The following is a 19,918-nucleotide window of genomic DNA, read 5'->3' as shown; positions in this document are numbered from 1 at the left end:
GTTTAAGAAACTCAGTCATTTTGTTTCTCAGTTGCTCACATTTTTCTGAGGTTAATTATACAAGGATTAGCTTTATCTTCAGATGGAATTCCACCCCTCCAAACAGAGGTGCCCTTACTCTTTCAAGGTCACAAATAAAATCATAACACACAATAATGTATGATGGAATCATTAAACTGGTGTAAATTCACATACAGTGGTGATCAAGGGACGATGTCCTTCAGAGCAGAGAATCAAATGAGTAGCCCTGTACCAGTGGAAGGTAAAAGTTATTTTCTGAGTAAATTAGTTGATTGTTTTCTGAGTAAATTAATTAACTGAACAGATGCAAAAGAGGCAACAAAGGCAGTAGTCTGAAAATTACTTCTATTTTCATATATAAAATTGAATTTCTAACATTGAATTCGTGAAGTAGTGACATTACTTAAAATATTTAATAATTCTTCATTTTTTACCTATGTATGTGATTTTTTTAGCCTCTTCCAGACTTCTCTCAGTATATAGAAATGCATATTGTAGTTGAAAAAGACTTGGTAAGTATACTTTCATTTATTTGTCTCATGTTAATTTATATTAGCAATGGGAGGTTATAAAAAAATGTTGTAATAAATTTTTAACAGGAAAATAAATAATAAGGTCTGCTTTAATGAATTTAAATTTCTGGTATCAGTAGTAAATTGAAAATCATGTCTCTATTTATTTTTCATTTTATATAATTAACATAAATGAAAACATCTGTTACATACAGAATAGTTTCTGAGTAATTTTTATTCATCATTCTCATACTCATAACTGGAGAAGGAAATGGCAACCCACTCCAGTACTCTTGCCTGGTGAATCCCATGGACGGAGGAGCCTGGTGGGGTGCAGTCCATGGGGTCGCTCAGAATCGGACACGACTGAGCTACTTCACTTTCACTTTTCACTTTCATGAATTGGAGAAGGAAATGACAACACACTCCGGTGTTCTTGCCTGGAGAATACAAGGGACGGGGGAGCAGCCTGGTGGGCTCCTGTCTATAGGGTCGCACAGAGTCAGACACAACTGAAGTGACTTAGCAGCAGCAGCAGCAAACTCGTAACATCTAGTAATCTTTGATCTTTTTACTGTCTCCATAATTTTGCCTTTTTGAGAATATCACATTGTTGAAATATGAGGTTGGTAGGCACTACAGATTGTCTTCTTTACCTTGGTAACATGCATTTAACTTTACTACGTGCCTTATCATGGCTTTAGAGCTAATTTCTTTTTACAACTTAATAATATTGTATTGTCTGTATATACCACAGTTTGTTTATCCATTCACCTTCTAAAGGGCATCTTGGTTGCCTCCACATTCTGGCAGTTATGAATCAAGCTGCTGTATATATCCTTGCACAAGTTTTTTCATGGACTTATTTTATCTCCTTTGGGTAAATATCTAGCAGCATGATTGCTAAATCATAGGATAACAGTCTCTTTTTTTTGTTTGTTTGGTGTTTTGTGTGTGTGTGAGAAATTGCCAAGCTGTCTTCCAAGGTGCCTTTTGCATTTTGCATTCTGTACTTTAAATATAACGTCTCATTGTTTTCTGGCCTCTGCAGTTTTTGCTAAGAAATTGGAAATAATGTTATTATCATCCCTTTTACATGGTTAGTTGCTTTTTTCTTATTGTCTTCAATATTAGTATTCTCTTTGTTTTTAGCTTTAGATAATTTGATTATAATGTCTTGGTGTGAGTCTCTTTGGCTTTATCCTTCTTAGAATTTTTTAAGTTTCCAGGATTTGTCGGTTCATGTATTTCATCAATTTTCACAAGCTTTTGGCCATTATTTAGATAATTTCCCTTCTTTTTCTGGGATTCTCTTTACTTGTATATTGTACTGCATAATGGTATCCCACAAGTTCCCCCCTTTCTTTTTTCTTTTGGTTCTCAGACTCAACAGTTTCAATTATCCTATTCTCAAGTTTGCTGATTCTTTCTTATGCTCCTTTAAATCTGCTGTTGAACCCTTCTACTCAATTTTTAATTCAGTTATTGCATTTTCAATGCCAAAATTCTGTTTGATTTCTTTTATAATTCTATATCTTTGTTGATATTCTCATTTTATTCATACATCACTTTCCTGGCTTCCCTTCATTGTTTTTATTCTTTAGCTCTTTTTTAAAACTTTTTATTTTGGAGCATAAGCAATTAACAATATTGTGATAGTTTCAGGTGCAGCAGATGTACTCAGTCATACACACACATGTATCCATTCTACCCCAAGCTCCCCTCCCACCCAGGCTGCCACATGACATTGAGCAGAGTTCCCTGTGCTGTATAGTAATTCACTGCTGGTTATTCATTCAAAATAAGGCTATGTGTACATGTCCATCTCCTGTAGCTCTTTGAGCGTATTTTGGACAGTTGTTTTAAGGACTTTGTTAGTAAGTCTCCAAGTTCTCAGGACTGGTTTCTGCCAATTTATTTCATTCCCTTGGGCTATGCTTTTGTTGTTGTTGTTGTTTGCTAGTTTGCTTATAATATAGACTGAATTTTTCTTTTCTGTTCAGATGTATACTGATGAATAATGATGGTGGGGCTTCCCCAGTGGCTCAGCAATAAAGAATTTGCCTGCAATGCAGAAGCTGCAGGAGACATGGGTTCTATCCCTGAGTGGGGAAGATGTCCTGGAGGAGGGCATGGCAACCCACTCCAGTATTCTTGCCTGGAGAATCCCATGGACAGAGGAGCCTCGTGGGCTACAGTCCATGGGGTCACAAAGAGTCTGACATGACTGAAGTGACTGAGCAAGAAGCAAGAACATGCACATAGTGATGTTATTTGGAAGTGGAGGCTTTGAGAATGGCTTAGGTCATGAAGGTGGAGCCCTCATGAATGGGATTAGTGCCCTTATAAAAGAAAGGCCACCTCTTCTACCATCTGAGGACACTGTATGTTCTCATCAACACAGAATTGATGTCTGTGACTGGAGACTTAACCTTTAAACTTTCCAGCCTTCCGAACTGTGAGAAGTAAATGGTTGTTGTTTGAGACCCAGTTTATGGTGTTTTTGTTACAGTAGCCCAAATTGACTAAGGTATCTTATTATTTTTGTTGAAAATTCAGCATTTAAAAAAAATAAACACATCTTAAATCATTTTTTTCGAACTGGCTCTATGTCAGGGTAGCCTTTCACTGATTAGCTGGGTTATCTTTTAGTCCATGTCATGAAAGTTTAAGATGTTCTCAGGTTTCTCTGACCATATGTCTTGCCTGGGCCTGTGGGATTCACTATATACATGGCTGCTTTTCAATATCTCAGTTTCCCAAAAATCTCACCCCAGCTTCTTTTCACAGCTTTATATCTGTATATTTCCACCTGTAATCTCTTGTTCCAAGTATCTGCAGGTCTGTCATAACCTTGAAGTTTTAACAAGCAGTGACCACCCCTTTTTGCTACCTGAAAACTGAGTTAGGTGACACAGAAAACAATCATTTGGACACCTTCCAGATAGATTAGAAAATTGCAAATAAGATCTTCTCTGCTCCACCTGGCATGAGAGAGTAAACTGGGGAACAGATGGGCCTTTCCTTCAGACTAAACCATGCCATAGAAGTAGGGCATAGAAGAGTAAATGCCACACAATTTCCTGTCATTTTCAAGGTGGGCTTTTCTTGGTTAGATATTTGCTTAGCTGCTGTAGACCTTTGGATGTTTGCCAGAGGTTTTCCAGAGGCTCCAATGGGGTTATTATATCAACCATTTTCTGATTGTCTTTTGATATTTCCAGAGAAAAACAAAAGCTTGGTGTTTTCTGGTTCTCCCTTTTGCTGATTTCACTTCCATGAAGAATTTTTTTTGTTTGTTTTCTTTTGTTTTGTTTTTTTTTTCCATTTATTTTTATTAGTTGGAGGCTATTTACTTTACAATATTGTAGTGGTTTTTGCCATACATTGACATGAATCAGCCATGGATTTACATGTATTCCCCATCCCGATCCGCCCTCCCACCTCCCTCTCTACCCGATCCCTCTGGGTCTTCCCAGTGCACCAGCCCCAAGCACTTGTCTCATGCATCCAGCCGGGCTGGTGATCTGTTTCACCCTTGGTAATATACATGTTTCCATGCTATTCTCTCGAAACATCCCACCCTCGCCTTCTCCCCCAGAGTCCAAAAGTCTGTTCTGTACATCTGTGTCTCTTTCTGTTTTGCATATAGGGTTATCGTTACCATCTTTCTAAATTCCATATATATGCATTAGTATACTCTATTGGTCTTTATCTTTCTGGCTTACTTCACTCTGTATAACGGGCTCCAGTTTTATCCATCTCATTAGAACTGATTCAAATGAATTCTTTTTAATGACTGAGTAATATTCCATGGTGTATATGTACCACAGCTTCCTTATCCATTCATCTGCTGATGGGCATCTAGGTTGCTTCCATGTCCTGGCTATTATAAACAGTGCTGCAATGAACACTGGGGTGCACGCGTCTCTTTCAGATCTGGTTTCCTTAGTGTGTATGCCCAGAAGTGGTATTGCTCGGTCATGTGGCAGTTCTATTTCCAGTTTTTAAAGAAATCTCCACACTGTTCTCCATAGTGGCTGTACTAGTTTGCATTCTCACCAACAGTGTAAGAGGGTTCCCCTTTCTCCACACCCTCACCAGCATTTATTGTTTGTGACTTTTGGATAGCAGCCATCCTGACTGGCGTGTAATGGTACCTCATTGTGGTTTTGATTTGCATTTCTCTGATAATGAGTGATGTTGAGCATCTTTTCATCTGTTTATTAGCTATCTGTATGTCTTCTTTGGAGAAATGTCTGTTTAGTTCTTTGACCCATTTTTTGATTGGGTCATTTATTTTTCTGGAATTGAGCTGCAGGAGTTGCTTATATATTTTTGAGATGAATCCTTTGTCTGTTGCTTCGTTTGTTATTATTTTCCCACAATCTGAGGCCTGTCTTTTCACCTTGCTTATAGTTTCCTTTGTTGTACAAAAGCTTTTAAGTTTAATTAGGTCCCATTTGTTTATTTTTGCTTTTATTTCCAATATTCTGGGAGGTGGGTCATAGAGGATCTTGCTGTGATTTATGTCGGAGAGTGTTTTGCCTATGTTCTCCTCTAGGAGTTTTATAGTTTCTGGTCTTACGTCTAGATCTTTAATCCATTTTGAGTTTATTTTTGTGTATGGTGTTAGAAAGTGTTCTAGTTTCATTCTTTTACAAGTGGTTGACCAGTTTTCCCAGCACCACTTGTTAAAGAGGTTGTCTTTTTTCCATTGTATATTCTTGCCTCCTTTGTTGAAGATAAGGTGTCCATAGGTCCGTGGATTTATCTCTGGGCTTTCTATTCTGTTCCATTGATCTATATTTGTCTTTGTGTCAGTACCATACTGTCTTGATGACTGTGGCTTTGTAGTAGAGTCTGAAGTCAGGCAGTTTGATTCCACCAGTTCCCTTCTTCTTTCTCAAGATTACTTTGGCTATTCGAGGTTTTTTGTATTTCCATACAAATTGTGAAATTATTTGTTCTAGTTCTGTGAAAAATATCATTGGTAGCTTGATAGGGATTGCATTGAATCTATAGATTGCTTTGGGTAGTATAGTCATTTTGACCATATTGATTCTTCCAGTCCATGAACATGGTATATTTCTCCAACTGTTTGTGTCCTCTTTGATTTCTTTTTTTTTTTTTTAACATGGACACAATTTAATGATTCTAATTTTTTTGTTTTTTGTTTTTTTACAAGTCAGGTGCCGTAAGCATTCAAATAATCCATCTTTTAGAAAGTACGTTTACAGCATCAGTGTTTTATAGTTTTCTATGTATAGGCCTTTTGTTTCTTTACGTAGATATACTCCTAAGTATTTTATTCTTTTTGTTGCAATGGTGAATGGTATTGTTTCCATGAAGAATATTTTTAATTATTTGTTTTCATCATTTTACAAAGGCTGTTTCAAAATCTTTATCATATATATTCCTAAGAAATGATGTACTTTGGTGTTGACATGTATTAACTGACTTTTCTTCCTCACCATAATTCAAAATTATCAATTCAACACTCAGCCTTCTTTATGGTCCAATCTCACATCTGTACATGACTATTGGAAAAACCACAGCTTTGACTATATGGACCTGTGTCAGCAAAATGATATCTCTGCCTTTGAATATGCTGTTTAGGCTTGTCATAGGTTTGTCATAGCTTTCCTTCCAAGGAGCAAGCAACTTTTAATTTCATGGCTGATTATTGGTTGTGTGCCTGTGTGTGTGCTAAGTCACTTTAATTGTGTCTGACTCTGTATGACCTGATGGACTGTAGCCCACCAGGTTTCTGTGTGCATGGAATTTCCCAGGCAAGACTACTGGAGTGGGTTGCCATTCCCTTCTCCAGGGAATCTTCCCAACCCAGGGATCAAATTTGTGTCTCTTACCTCTCTTGTATTGGTAGATGAGTTCTTTATCACTAGCACCACCTGGGAAGTGATTATTGGTTATTTATAATCAATCTTTTAATTTCCACATCCTTTGAATTCCTTGAATTCCTAGCTGTTGTTGACTTTTTTTAATTCTTTTGGTCAGAGAGCATACTTTGTATTTTTTAATTGTTAATTGAAGCTTACCCTATAACCTAGAATATGGTCTATTTCTAGATCACGTTCCATGAGCACTTGAGAAGTGCACGTTATGCTGTTTCAGGGTGGAACATTCTATAAATATCTGTTAGCATATGGTTTAATTTTAGTCTTCTGTATCTGCAATGAGTTTTTGCCCAGTTATTCTACTACTGAAATTGTACATTTAAATCTTTAAATATTATTACTGAATTTTCTATTTCTCCCTTCACTTGTGCATTTTGTATAAGTTTTGTGCTCAGTTCTTAGATGCACAAAATGTTTATAATTTTATGTCTTCATGATAGATATCCCAGCCTTCTTGCTGTCTCTGCATAGGCCATCCTTTCAATAATTTTTGCTTTCAAGTTATTTGTATCTTTGAAAATGTACTGTGTCTTCTGAAACAACTTTTTTTTTTTTTGGCCACACTTCAGGGCATACAGGATTTTATTTCTCCAACAAGGGATCAAACCTGTGCCCCTTGAGGTAAAAGTGTGGAGTTTTATCCACTGGACCAGCAGGGAAGTCCCTTCTATAACAATTTTTATTTAATTGCTTTTTCCTCTTAATCAAGTCTATCAATCTCTGATGTTTATCTGGATTATATAAGGTACTCACTTATTTTTTTGGTGGGAGTTTTTTCAAATCAATTGAATTGCTAGTTCATTTTTTAAGGATGGCACAATGTACCATTGTATTTATATACCATAATTTACTCCTTTATTATTGGTGCATATTCACTTTGTTTTCAGTTTTTTTAATTTTACTTTGTCACTGTGAATAATGCTACAAAAATTATCCTTAGTCATGAGTTCTTACATCTTGTGAATTTAATCTCTGTGAAGGTAGGTCACCAGGAATAGGGATGATGAGTCAAAAGATATATATGTAGTTTAGTTTTATTAGATATATTCATTGCTTTGTAAAAAGGCTGGAACTTTTCTTATTTTCTTCTCTTACCTGCCAACCATTAGTTTTATCTTTCTCTTTAACTTTTGTCAGCCAGTGAGTATAAAATTATAAATTGAAATTTTAATTCCCATTCATTCCTGAGAATTTAAGCATCATTTAATGTTTAATGGCCATTAGTATTTGCTTTTCACTGAATCTAACAACCTAGACAGCATATTAAAAAGCAGAGACATTACATTGCCAACAAAGGTCTGTCTAGTCAAGGCTATGGTTTTTCCAGTGGTCGTGCATGGATGTGAGAGTTGGACTATAAAGAAAGCTGAGCACTGAAGAATTGACGCTTTTGAACTGTGGAGTTGGACAAGACTCTTGAGAGTCCTTTGGACTGCAAGGAGATCCAACCAGTCCATCCTAAAGGAGATCAGTCCTGGGTGTTCTTTGGAAGAACTGATGTTGAAGCTGAAACTCCAATACTTTGGCCACCTGATGTGAAGAGCTGACTCACTGGAAAAGACCCTGATGCTGGGAAAGATTGAGGGCAGGAGGAGAGGGGGACGACAGAGGATGAGATGGTTGGATGGCATCACCGACTTGATGGACATGGGTTTGGGTGGACTCCAGGAGCTGGTGATTGACAGGGAGGCCTGGCGTGCTGCAGTTCATGAGGTCGCAAAGAGTTAGACACAACTGAGTGACTGAACTGAACTGAACTGAACTGAACTACCAACTTAATACTTTTGTTCATTTTCTTAATGATTGCATTGTTATCAACTAGTAAGAAAGCTTTGAATATTAAAGATATGTATGCATTTTTATGACAATACCACCCACAGTGCTTTGTAATATAGTTTGAAATCAGGGAACATGGTGTCTCCAGCTTTGTTCTTCTCACATTTACTTTGGCTATTCAGGGTCTTTTGAAGTTCCATACAAATTTTAGCTCTGTTGATTCTATTTCTTTGAGAAAAATACCATTGGAATTTTGATAAGGATTGCATTGATTTGTATATTGCCTTGGGTAGTATAAACATTATAATAATATTAATTGTTCTAATATAAGAGCATGGAATAACTTCCCATTCATCTATGTCTTCTTCAGTTTCTTTTTTTTTTTTGTAAATTTATTTATTTTTTAATTGAAGGATAATTGCTTTACAGAATTTTGCTGTTTTCTATCAAACCTCAACATGAATCAGCCATAGGTATACATATATCCCCTCCCTCTTGAACCTCCCTCCCGTCTGTCTCCCCATCCCACCCCTCTAGGTTGACACATAGCCCCTGTTTGAGTGTCCTGAGTCTCTTTCCATACATCTCACCCTCTCCTCCCCTCTCCCCATGTCCATAAGTCTATTCTCTATATCTGTTTCTCCATTGCTGCCCTGTAAATAAATTCTTCAGTACCATCCTTCTAGATTCTGTATATATGCATTAGAATATGATATTTATCTTCTCTTTCTGACTTGCTTCACTCTATATAATAGGCTCTAGGTTCATCCACCTCATTAGAACTGACTCAAATGTGTTCCTTTATTTGGCTAAGTAATATTCCATTATGTATATGTAGCACAATTCTTTATCCACTCATCTGTCAATGGACATCTAGGTTGCTTCCATATTCTGTCTGTTGTAAATAGTGCTGCAATGAACAACAGGATGCATGTGTCTCTTTCCATTTGGGTTTCCTCAGGGTATATGCCTAAAAGTCGGATTGCTGGGTCATATGGTGGTTTTATTCCTAGTTTTTTAAGGAATCTCCATACCATCTTCCATAGTGGCTGTATAAATTTATATTCCCAGCATAAGTGCAAGAGCATTCCCTTTTCTGCACACCCTCTCCAGCATTTATTGTTTGTAGACATTTTGATGATGGCCACTCTGATTGGTATAAGGTGATATCTCATTGTAGTTTTGATTTGCATTTCTCTAATAATGAGAAATGTTGAACATCTTTTCATGTGTTTGTTACCTATCTGTATGTCTTCTTTGGAGAAATGACTGTTTTGGCTTTTTTCCCACTTTTTGATTGGGTTGTTTGTTTTTCTGGTATTGAGTTGTATGAGCTGCTTGTGTATTTTGGAAATTGATCCTTTGTCAGTTGTTTCATTCCCTATTATCTTCTGCCTTTCTGAGGGTTCTTTTTCACCTTGCTTACAGTTTCCTTGCTGTGCAAAAGTTTTTAGGTTTAATTAGGCCTCACTTGTTTACTTTTATTTTTATTTCCATTACTCTAGCAGGTGGGTCATAGAGAGTCTTGCTTTGATTTATATCATCGAGTGTTCTGCCTATATTTTCCTCTAAGAGTTTTATACTTTCTGATCTTACATTTAAGTCTTTAATCCATTTTGAGTTTATCTTTGTGTATGGTGTTTCATTCTTTTACATGAGGCTGTCCAGTTTTCCCAGCACCATTTATTGAAGAGGCTGTCTTTGTCCCATTGCCTATTCTTGCCTCCTTTGTCAAAAATAAGGTACCCATAGGTGCATGGGTTTATTTCTGGGCTTTCTATCTTGTTCCATTGGTCTATATTTCTATTTATGTGCCAGTACCACACTGTCTTGATGACTGTAGCTTTGCAGTATAATCTGAAGTCAGGAAGGTTGATTCCTCCAGCTCCATTCTTCTTTCTCAAGATTGCTTTGGCTATTCATGGTCTTTTGTGTTTCCATGAATTGTGAAATTTTTTGTTCTAGTTCTGTGAACAGTGCCATTGGTAATTTGATAGGAATTGCATTGAATCTGTAGATTTTGTTTGGTAGTATAGTCATTTTCACAATATTGATTCTTCATACTCTGGAACATGGAATATCTCTCCATCTGTTTATTTCATCTTTGATTTCCTTCATTAGTGTCTTACAATTTTCTGTGTACAGTTCTTTTGTCTCCTTGGGTAAGTTTATTCCTAGATGTTTAATTATTTTGTTGCATTGGTGAATGGGATTGATTGCTTAATTTCTCTTTCTGATATTTTGTTGTTAGTATATAGAAATGCAAGTGATTTCTGTGCATTGATTTTGTATCCTACAACTTTGCTAAGTTCACTGATTAGCTCTAGTAGTTTTCTGATACTATCTTTAGGGTTTTCTATGTACAGTATCATGTCAGCTGCAAACAGTGAGAGCTTTATTTCTTCTTTCCTGATCTGGATTCCTTTTATTTCTTTTTCTTCTCTGATTGCTGTAGCTAGGACTTCCAGAACTATGTTGAATGATAGTGGTGAAAGTGGACACCCTTGTCTTGTTCCTGATCTTAGAGGGAATGCTTTCAATTTTTGACCATTCAGAATAATGTTTGCTGTAGGCTTATCATATATGGTCTTCACTATGTTGAGGTAGGTTCCTTCTATGCCCATTCTTTGAAGAGTTTTAATCATAAATGGGTGCTGAATTTTGTCAAAGGCTTTTTCTGCATCTATTGAGATGATCATATGGTTTTTCGCTTTGACTTTATTAATATGGTATGTCACATTGATTGATTTCTGTATATTGAAGAATCCTTGCATCCCTGGAATAAACCCAATTTTATCATGGTGTATGAGCTTTTTGATGTGTTGCTGAATTCTGTTTGCTAAAATTTTGTTTGAGGAGTTTTTCATCTATGTTCATCAATGATATTGGCCTGTAGTTTTATTTTTCTGTGTTGTCTTTGGTTTTGGTATCAGGCTGATGGTGGCCTCATAGATTGAATTTGGAAGTGTTCCTTCTGCAATTTTCTGAAAGAGTTTTAGAAGGATAGGCATTAGATTTTCTCTTAATGTTTGATAGAATTCTCCTGTGAAGCCATCTGGTCCTGGGTTTTTGTTTTTTGGGAGATTTTTTTATCACAGCTTCAAGTTGTTCATAATTTTTTTTCTCTTTTCTTTTCTTTTTCCTCTGATTGGCAAGGTTGAGTGAGGTGGTAATCCTATCTGCTGATGATTCGGTTTGTATTTTTGTTTTGTTTGTTGTTTAGAAACAAATGCTAATGCTGGCTGGGTAATGCTGGGTCTTGTATTCAAGTGGATTTCTTTGTGTGAGTTCTCACTATTTGATACTCCCTAGGGTGAGTTCTCTGGTAGTCTAGGGTCTTGAAGTCAGTGCTCCCACTACAAAGGCTCAGGGCTTGATCTCTGGTCAGGGATGAAGATTCCACAAGTGGTTTGTTATGGCATTAAGTGAGATTAAAACAAATACCCAAAAACAAGAAACCAAAGGTGAACCTCAGACAAATGGCAGTTACAAAATCAGGTGAAGAATAATTAAAATAACGAAATATATACATATGCACCCATAAGCAATATCAAAACAGTCTGACAAAAATAAAGTACAGTAGATTGACCCAGTGAGCAAAGGAAACCAAAAATTATATCTACCAGTTAAGAACAAAACTAGCTAAAGCACAAACTGGAAAACAAAACTAAAGCAAGGTGCCAAGTGGGGAATAAAGCAATAAAAACAAAACTAATAAATATGTTGAATAGAAAGGGAAGAAAGAAAGAATAGATATGCAAGGTTAAATAGAGGTAGATAAAGAAGATTTATATATATTAAAGATTAACTGCAAGGGGAAGAGAACAGTAGGAAGAGCAAACAAAAGTATAAATGTAGAAAAAATAATAATACGTTTTAAAGAAATTAAAAATTAAAATTCAAAAAGAAGAAAAAACAGGAAGAAGAAAGAAAAAAAAGGAAAACTCCATAGAACTGCAAAAGTGCAACATAGAAGCAGGGATTTATAACAACAATTAAAAAAATATGACTGAGAAAAGAGAAAACAAGAAGCTCAAAAGCTTAATTAGATCTCATAGTGCAAAAAAAAAAAAAAAATCAAAAATTGCACGACAGGGTTGGGGGGTGAAGGGGAAAAAAAGAAAAAGAAATAAAGAAAAAGGTTTAAAAAATCCAAATGAATATACAGAACAAGTCAAAACATAAAAATAATAATATATTTCTTGCATCACTGCTGTCAGAATCCTTTCCCTCGCTGGGAGTCACGGTCCACCTCCCCTCCCTAGGATGCCCTCCAACACTGTGCTGGTCTCCGGACCCACTGTGGGGGCATCTCAGACTCTAATCTGGTCCTCCTCCTGTGTGCTCTTGCCTCCAATGTCCACAGCTGTCAGAACTGGTGCGTTTTCTTTTGTGGGAGCTCTCGGTGTCCTTTTATGTATGTTTCATAGACACAGAGTCTGCCTAGCTGATCGTGTGGATTTAATCTGCAGCTTGTACAGCAGATGGGAGGGGTTTGGGTCTTCTTCCTTAGCCACACTGCCCCTGGGTTTCAGTTGTGGTTTTCTTTCCACCTCTGCATGTGGCTAGTCCACCGGGGTTTGCTCCTGAGGCTGCCCTGGAGGACTCGGGTCTGCCCAGTGAGGGCCAGGCGTGGAGGTGGTGCAGCTGCTTGGGTTGCAGGGGCTCTGGCAGCACCAGGTCCTCGGGGGAGTTGGCGGCTCGGGCAGCAGGAAATAGAGTGCTCTGGAAGGGTATGGCAGCCAGTATTGGCCAGTATGCTCCAGTATTCTTGCCTGGAGAAGTCCCCTGGCAGAGAAGCCTGGCAGGTCACAGTCCACAAGGTCACAAAGAGTTGAACATGCCCAAAGCGACCCTGCGTGCATAGACACAAGACTTTTTATGCCTGTGGCGGCTTTACCCCAGAGAGGGTTGATCATGTAGTGGTGCAGCGGCTTGGCTTGCAAGGACCCTAGGTGCCAAGTGTGCAGGGGCACAGACTGCCTCCACCACAGGAGTTATGGCCCTCTCAGAGTCTTTCTTCAAGTTTCTTGTAGCTGGCGATCAGAAGACCTCTAGAGCCAGTTTTTCTCTGCATCTCTGCCCATTCAGGCACTTGCCTGGGGTCCTTCTCTGTTGTTCAGCCCATTAGGCACATATAGGGGACCCCCCTGGCTGGAGTCCTACTGTGCAGTCTTGCACATCAGTCACTTAAAGGAGCACCCTGGGTGGGGTCCTACTCTGTAGTTCAGTGTCTCAGGTGTTTGGGGGCCAGCCTCTCTATTGTTCAGCTGCTGATGCAGGCATGTGCGGAGAGAGAGGGTATAATGATGGCTCCACCTCCTACACATGACTCAGCAGTATCACCTTTCTTCCATGGCTACCTGGCTTTCCTCCACAGGCATTTCCCACCACAATCTCCTCCCTCACATCCCCTTGATCCGTCTCTCCACAGTCAACAGCAGCCCTCGCCCTGGGATTGCTCCACAATCCTTAAACTCAAGTTCCCAGCCACTGCGCCTTCTAGGGAACCTACATCCCTGTCCCGGGTATGTATGGCTGCGGCAAGGACTGTCTGATTCTCATTCCATTTGGGTGCCACCGTTCAGTTGTTTCATTCTCAGCCTTAAATGTTTCTCTTCTGACTCAGACAATTGCCCCGATGTTGGGATTGGACCCCTGCTTCACTTTCCTCACCCACTGAGGGCAGGTCCAGTCCTACTAACACTCCTATTTTTCTCCCTAGTTCCTTCACCCTACTGAGTTTTGTGTGGTTCTATAAATTCTTTTCCACTGGTCAGGTACTCCTGTCCGCTCTCAGCTGGTGTTCTGCATGTACTTCTGTGTTTGAAGGTGTATTCTTGATGTATCTGTGGGGATAGATGTACTCCATGTCCACCTACTCCTCTGCCACCTTGTTCTCTCCCTTCTTCAGTTTCTTTAATCAATGTTTTCATATAGTTTTCAGTGAAAAGATCTTTCATTTCCTTGGTTAAATTTATTCCTAGGTATTTTATTCTTCTGATGCAATTGTAAATGGCATTGTTTTCTTAGTTTTGCTTTCTGATAGTTTATTATTATAGAGAAATAATATAACAGATTTTTGCATATTGTGGTTTTGTATCTTGCAACTTTAGTGAATTTCTTTCAAGTTCCAACAGTTTTTTGATGGGCTTTCCTGGTGACTCAGCTGGTACAGAATCTGCCTGCAATGCAGGAAATCCATCTTTGATCCCTGGGTTGGAAAGAATCCCTGGAGAAGGGAATGGCTACCCAATCCAGTATTCCTGCCTGGAGAATTTTAGAGACAGTAGCCTGCTGGGCTACAGTCCAAAAGAGTTGGACACAACCGAGCGACTAACACTTTCATTTTAGGGTTTTCTATTTATGTCACCTGCAAATAGTGACAGTTTCACTTCTTTCTTTTCCAATATGAATACCTTTTATTTGTCTTTCTTGCCTAATTGCTCTGACTAAGACTTCCAATACTATGCTAGATAAAAGTGGCAATTATAGGTATCCTTCTCTTGTTCCCGGTCTTATTGGGAAAGTTTCCAACTTTACACTGCTGAGTGTGATGTTGATCATGGCTTTTATTATGTTGTGGCATATTCTCTCTATATTCACTTTGGTGAGTTTTTATCCTGAAAGCAGATTGAAATTTATCAAATGCTTTTTTCTGCATCTATTGAGATGATCATATGATTTTTTTTTTATTCTTCAGTTTGTTAATGGGGTGTATCACACTGATTGATTCAGAGAGACTGAACCATTCATATGCATCCCTGGAGTAAATCTCACTGGATCATGGTGTATGATCCTATCAGTGTGTTGTTGAATTCATGTTGCCAACATTCTCTTGAGGACTTTTCCACCTATATTCATTAGGAATTTGGCCTAAAATTTTCTTTTATTCATGGTATTTTTGAGTGGTTTTAATATTAGGATAATGCTGGCCTCATAAGTGAGTTGAGAAAGTTTTCTTAAAAAAAAAAATAGAAAGTTTTATTCTTTTTGTAAAAGTTTGTAGTGTCTTTTCTTTTTTGGTTTTCATTTTCACACTTAATATATATCATGCTATCTATAATAATAGATAATGTTTAAAAACTAATAAATTGGTAATTTAAAATTTTTCTTAACTCATACTTTTACAATTTAAGTATAATAGCCATCATTAGATAGTAAGCAATATATATACTTAGATCTAAAATGCAAATTATCTTTTTCAGTATAATCATATGGGTGCTGATACAGCTGTTGTCATTCAAAAGATTTTCCAGTTGACTGGATTGACCAATGCTGTAAGTGCTTGCTTATGCATTTGTTTGTGTTACCTAAACAGTTTTCAGAGTGTTTTGTTTTTTGTTTTAAATGACCCTGCCTGAATACACATATTGTGTGAAAGAGGGCAAATATATAACCATTTTAAGTTTTCTAACTCTTTAATTGCAGTAATTAATAATTATAAATACCTACTTATGGTTTTGTAAGGATTAAATTAGGTAAAGCACTTGACATTGGCCTGGCTTAATTAAGTACAAGCATATCAAAATATTCCTTATTACTTGTTTTATTTGTGATATTTATTACTCACTAATAGAATTTATAAGACCCAGACCAGATTTGCAGTTTATATTTTTAATCTGTATGTCGTGTATAGTGTTTATTTTTGCAGATAAATTCCCAAATCTATTTAATCTATATAGTTTGAACATATTTTCTTTATGTCTCCTGTTTTAGATTTTTACTTCACTTAATATTACAATAATTCTATCTTCATTAGAGCTTTGGATAGATGAAAATAAAATTCCAGTAACCGGAGATGCTAATGAATTATTACACAGATTTTTAAAATGGAAACGATCTTATCTTGTTCTACGTCCACATGATGTGGCATTTTTACTTGTGTAAGTATATCCTGTCATTACTAAATCTTACGCATTAGAAAGCATATGTAATTTGACCTAATTTCTGACAGGCCCTCAAGGAAAAACAAATCTTGTCATTTCTTTATATATAATAACCTGTGAATAGTATTTTTCACAACATAAGTTTTGTAGCAGAATTATTAATATCAATTACTCTATATATTGGCTGATATTTAAAACTCACTTCAAGCTTTTTAAAGTATGTCTTCTTACACTGAGTATATAACATATCATTAAATGTGCCTAACTGGTGGCACTAGTGGTAAAGAACATGCCTGCCAATGCAGAAGACAAGAGAGGGAAGTGAGCTCAATCCTGGGGTTGGGAAGATCCCCTGGAGTAGGAAATGGCAACTCACTTCAGTATTTTTGCCTGGAAAATCCCATGGGCAGAAGAACCTGGTGGGCTACAGTCCATGGGGTCACAACGAGTTGGACATGACTGAGTAACTAACACAACTATATGTAAAACACTAACAGTATGTATTTAAAGAAATGTATTCTATGAATTTAGAGATTTAGCCTTCTTTTTATGTTTGTTTCTAAAAAACAAAAACAAATAATGATGAAGTGCAAACACTATTGCATTTTTCAATATCTCTATTGATAAACAATATTGATAAACAATTTTCTCTATTGAAAAAACACTATTTCAATATCTCTAATGTACTATATTCACAATCAACCACATTTTTAAAAATAACAAGCCTCCATTTCTATTTAATAATCTTATTATATATTATCATATTATGTAAAAATCATATATATAATTACAAATTTTAACCTTTTATATTATTTTTCTTTATTTTATACTATTTTTCTTCCACAAATACACATATCTTTGCATGGTTCAGTTCAGTTCAGTCTGTTGGTCGTGTCGGACTCTTTGCGAACCCAAAAATTGCAGCACACCAGGCCTCCCTGTCCATCACCAACTCCCAGAGCTTACGCAAACTCATGCCCATCGAGTCAGTGATGCCAACCAGCCATCTCATCCTCTGTCGTCCCCCTCTCCTCCTCCCCCAATCCCTCCCAGCATCAGGGTCTTTTCCAATGAGTCAACTCTTTGCAGGAGTTGGCCAAAGTACTGGAGTTTCAGCTTCAACATCAGTCCTTCCAATGAACACCCAGGACAGATCTCCTTTAGGATGGACTGGTTGGATCTCCTTGCAGTCCAAGGGACTCTCAAGAGTCTTCTCCAACACCACAGTTCAAAAGCATCAATTTTTTGGTGCTCAGCTTTCTTCACAGTCCAACTCTCACATCCATACATGACCACTGGAAAAACCATAGCCTTAACTAGATGGACCTTTGTTGGCAATGTAATGTCTCTGCTTTTTAAAATGCTACTAGGGTGGTCATAACCTTCCTTCCAAGGAGTAAGTGTCTTTTAATTTCATGGCTGCAGTCACCATCTGCAGTGATTTTGGAGCCCCAGAAAATAAAGTCTGACACTGTTTCCACTGTCTGCCCATCCACATGGGCATCCCATGAGGTGATGGGACCAGATGCCATGATCTTACTTTTCTGAATATTAAGCTTTAAGCCAACTTTTTCACTCTCCTCTTTCACTTTCATCAAGAGGCTCTTTAGCTCTTCTTCACTTTCTGCCATAAGGGTGGTGTCATCTGCATATCTGAGGTTATTGATATTTCTCCTGGCAATCTTGATTCCAGCTTGTGCTTCTTCCAGCCCAGGGTTTCTCATGATGTACTCTGCATATAAGTTCAATAAGCAGGGTGACAATATACAGCTTTGACATACTCCTTTTCCTATTTGGAACAAGTCTGTTGTTCCATGTCCAGTTCTAACTGTTGCTTCCTGACCTGCATACCGGTTTCTCAAGAGGCAGGTCAGGTGGTCTGGTATTCCTATCTCTTTCAGAATTTTCCACAGTTTATTGTGATCCACACAGTCGAAGGCCTTGGCATAGTCAATAAAGCAGAAATAGAAGTTTTTTGGAACTCTCTTGCTTTTTCGATGATCCAGCAGATATTGGGATTTGATCTTTGGTTCCTCTGCCTTTTGTAAAACCAGCTTGAACATCTGGAAGTTCATGGTTCACATATTGCTGAAGTCTGGCTTGGAGAAGTTTAAGCATTACTTTACTAGCATGTAAGATGAGTGCAATTCCGCAGTAGTTTGAGCATTCTTTGGGATTGCCTTTCTTAGGTATTGGAATGAAAACTGACCTTTTCCAGTCCTGTGGCCACTGCTGACTTTTCCAAATTTGCTGGCATATTGAGTGCAGCACTTTGAAAGCATCATCTTTCAGGATTTGAAATAGCTCAACTGGAATACCATCACATCCACTAGCTTTGCTCATAGTGATGTTTTCTAAGGCCCACTTGACTTCACATTCCAGGATGTCTGGCTCTAGGTGAGTGGGCACACCATCATGATTTTCTGGGTCATGAAGATCTTTTTTGTACAGTTCTTCTGTGTATTCTTGCCACCTCTTCTTAATATCTTCTGCTTCTGTTAGGTCCATATCATTTCTGTCCTTTATCAAACCCACCTTTTCGTGAAGTGTTCCCTTGGTATCTCTAATTGTCTTGAAGAGATCTCTAGTCTTTCCCATTCTGTTGTTTTCCTTTATTTCTTCGTATTGATCCCTGAGGAAGGCTTTCTTACCTCTCCTGGCTATTCTTTGGAACTCTGCATTCAAATGGGAATATCTTTCCTTTTCTCCTTTGCTTTTCACTTCTCTTCTTTTCACAACTATTTGTAAGGCCTCCTCAGACAACCATTTTGCCTTTTTGCATTTCTGTTCCATGGGGATGGTCTTGATCCCTGTCTCCTGTACACTGTCATGAAACTCCGTCCATAGTTCATCAGACACTCTGTCTATCAGGTTTAGTCTCTTCCACTGTATAGTCATAAGGGATTTGATTTAGGTCATATCTGAATGGTCTAGTAGTTTTCCCTACTTTCTCCAATTCCAGCCTGAATTTGGCAATAAGGAGTTCATGATCTGAGCCACAGTCAGCTCCTGGTCTTGTTTTTGCTGACTGTATAGAGCTTCTCCATCTTTGGCTGCAAAGAATATAATCAATCTGATTTCGGTGTTGACCATCTGGTGATGCCCAGGTGTAGAGTCTTCTCTTGTGTTTTTGGAAGAGGGTGTTTCCTATGACCAGTGCATCCTCTTGGCAAAACTCCATTAGCCTTTGCCCTGCTTCATTCTGTACTCCAAGGCCAAATTTTCCCATTACCCCAGGTGTTTCTTGACTTCCTACTTTTGCATTCCAGTCCCCTATAATGAAGGACATCTTTTTTGGGTGTTAGTTCTAAAAGATCTTGTAGGTCTTCATAGAACTGTTCAACTTCAGCTTCTTCAATGTTACTGGTTGGGGCATAGGCTTGGATTACCATGATATTGAATGGTTTGCCTTGGAAATGAACAGAGATCATCCTTTCGTTTTTGAGATGGCATCCAAGTACTGCATTTTGGACTCTTTTGTTGACCATGATGGCTACTGCATTTCTTCTAAGGGATTCCTGCCCACAGTAGTAGATATAATGGTCATCTGAGTTAAATTCACCCATTCCAGTCCATTTTAGTTCATTGATTCCTAGAATGTCGACATTCACTCTTGCCATCTCTTGTTTGACCACTTCCAATTTGCCTTGATTCATGGACCTAACATTCCAGGTTCCTATGCAATATTGCTCTTTACAGCATCGGACCTTCCTTCTATCACCAGTCACATCCACAACTGGGTATTGTTTTTGCTTTAGCTCCATCCCTTCATTCTTTCTGGAGTTATTTCTCCACTGATCTC

At 37.8% G+C, this 19,918-nt stretch overlaps 1 protein-coding gene across 1 annotated transcript in view; it reads left to right on the top strand.

The window, feature by feature from the left end:
• Nucleotides 1-19,918, top strand: part of ADAM2 (ADAM metallopeptidase domain 2) — a 110,693-nt gene that overhangs the window by 25,590 nt on the left and 65,185 nt on the right. Inside the window, exons 7-9 of the mRNA XM_043893613.1 lie at nucleotides 477-533; nucleotides 15,436-15,507; nucleotides 15,947-16,113. Coding sequence (XP_043749548.1) covers nucleotides 477-533; nucleotides 15,436-15,507; nucleotides 15,947-16,113 — 296 coding nt within the window. The remainder of the gene's footprint in view (nucleotides 1-476; nucleotides 534-15,435; nucleotides 15,508-15,946; nucleotides 16,114-19,918) is intronic.

Source organism: Cervus elaphus, chromosome 32 (genome assembly GCF_910594005.1).
Source record: "Cervus elaphus chromosome 32, mCerEla1.1, whole genome shotgun sequence".
In the NCBI taxonomy this organism is placed as follows: Eukaryota; Metazoa; Chordata; class Mammalia; order Artiodactyla; family Cervidae; genus Cervus; species Cervus elaphus.
The sequence above is the reverse complement of the archived record's forward strand: the minus strand, read 5'-3'. Positions and strand labels throughout refer to the sequence as shown.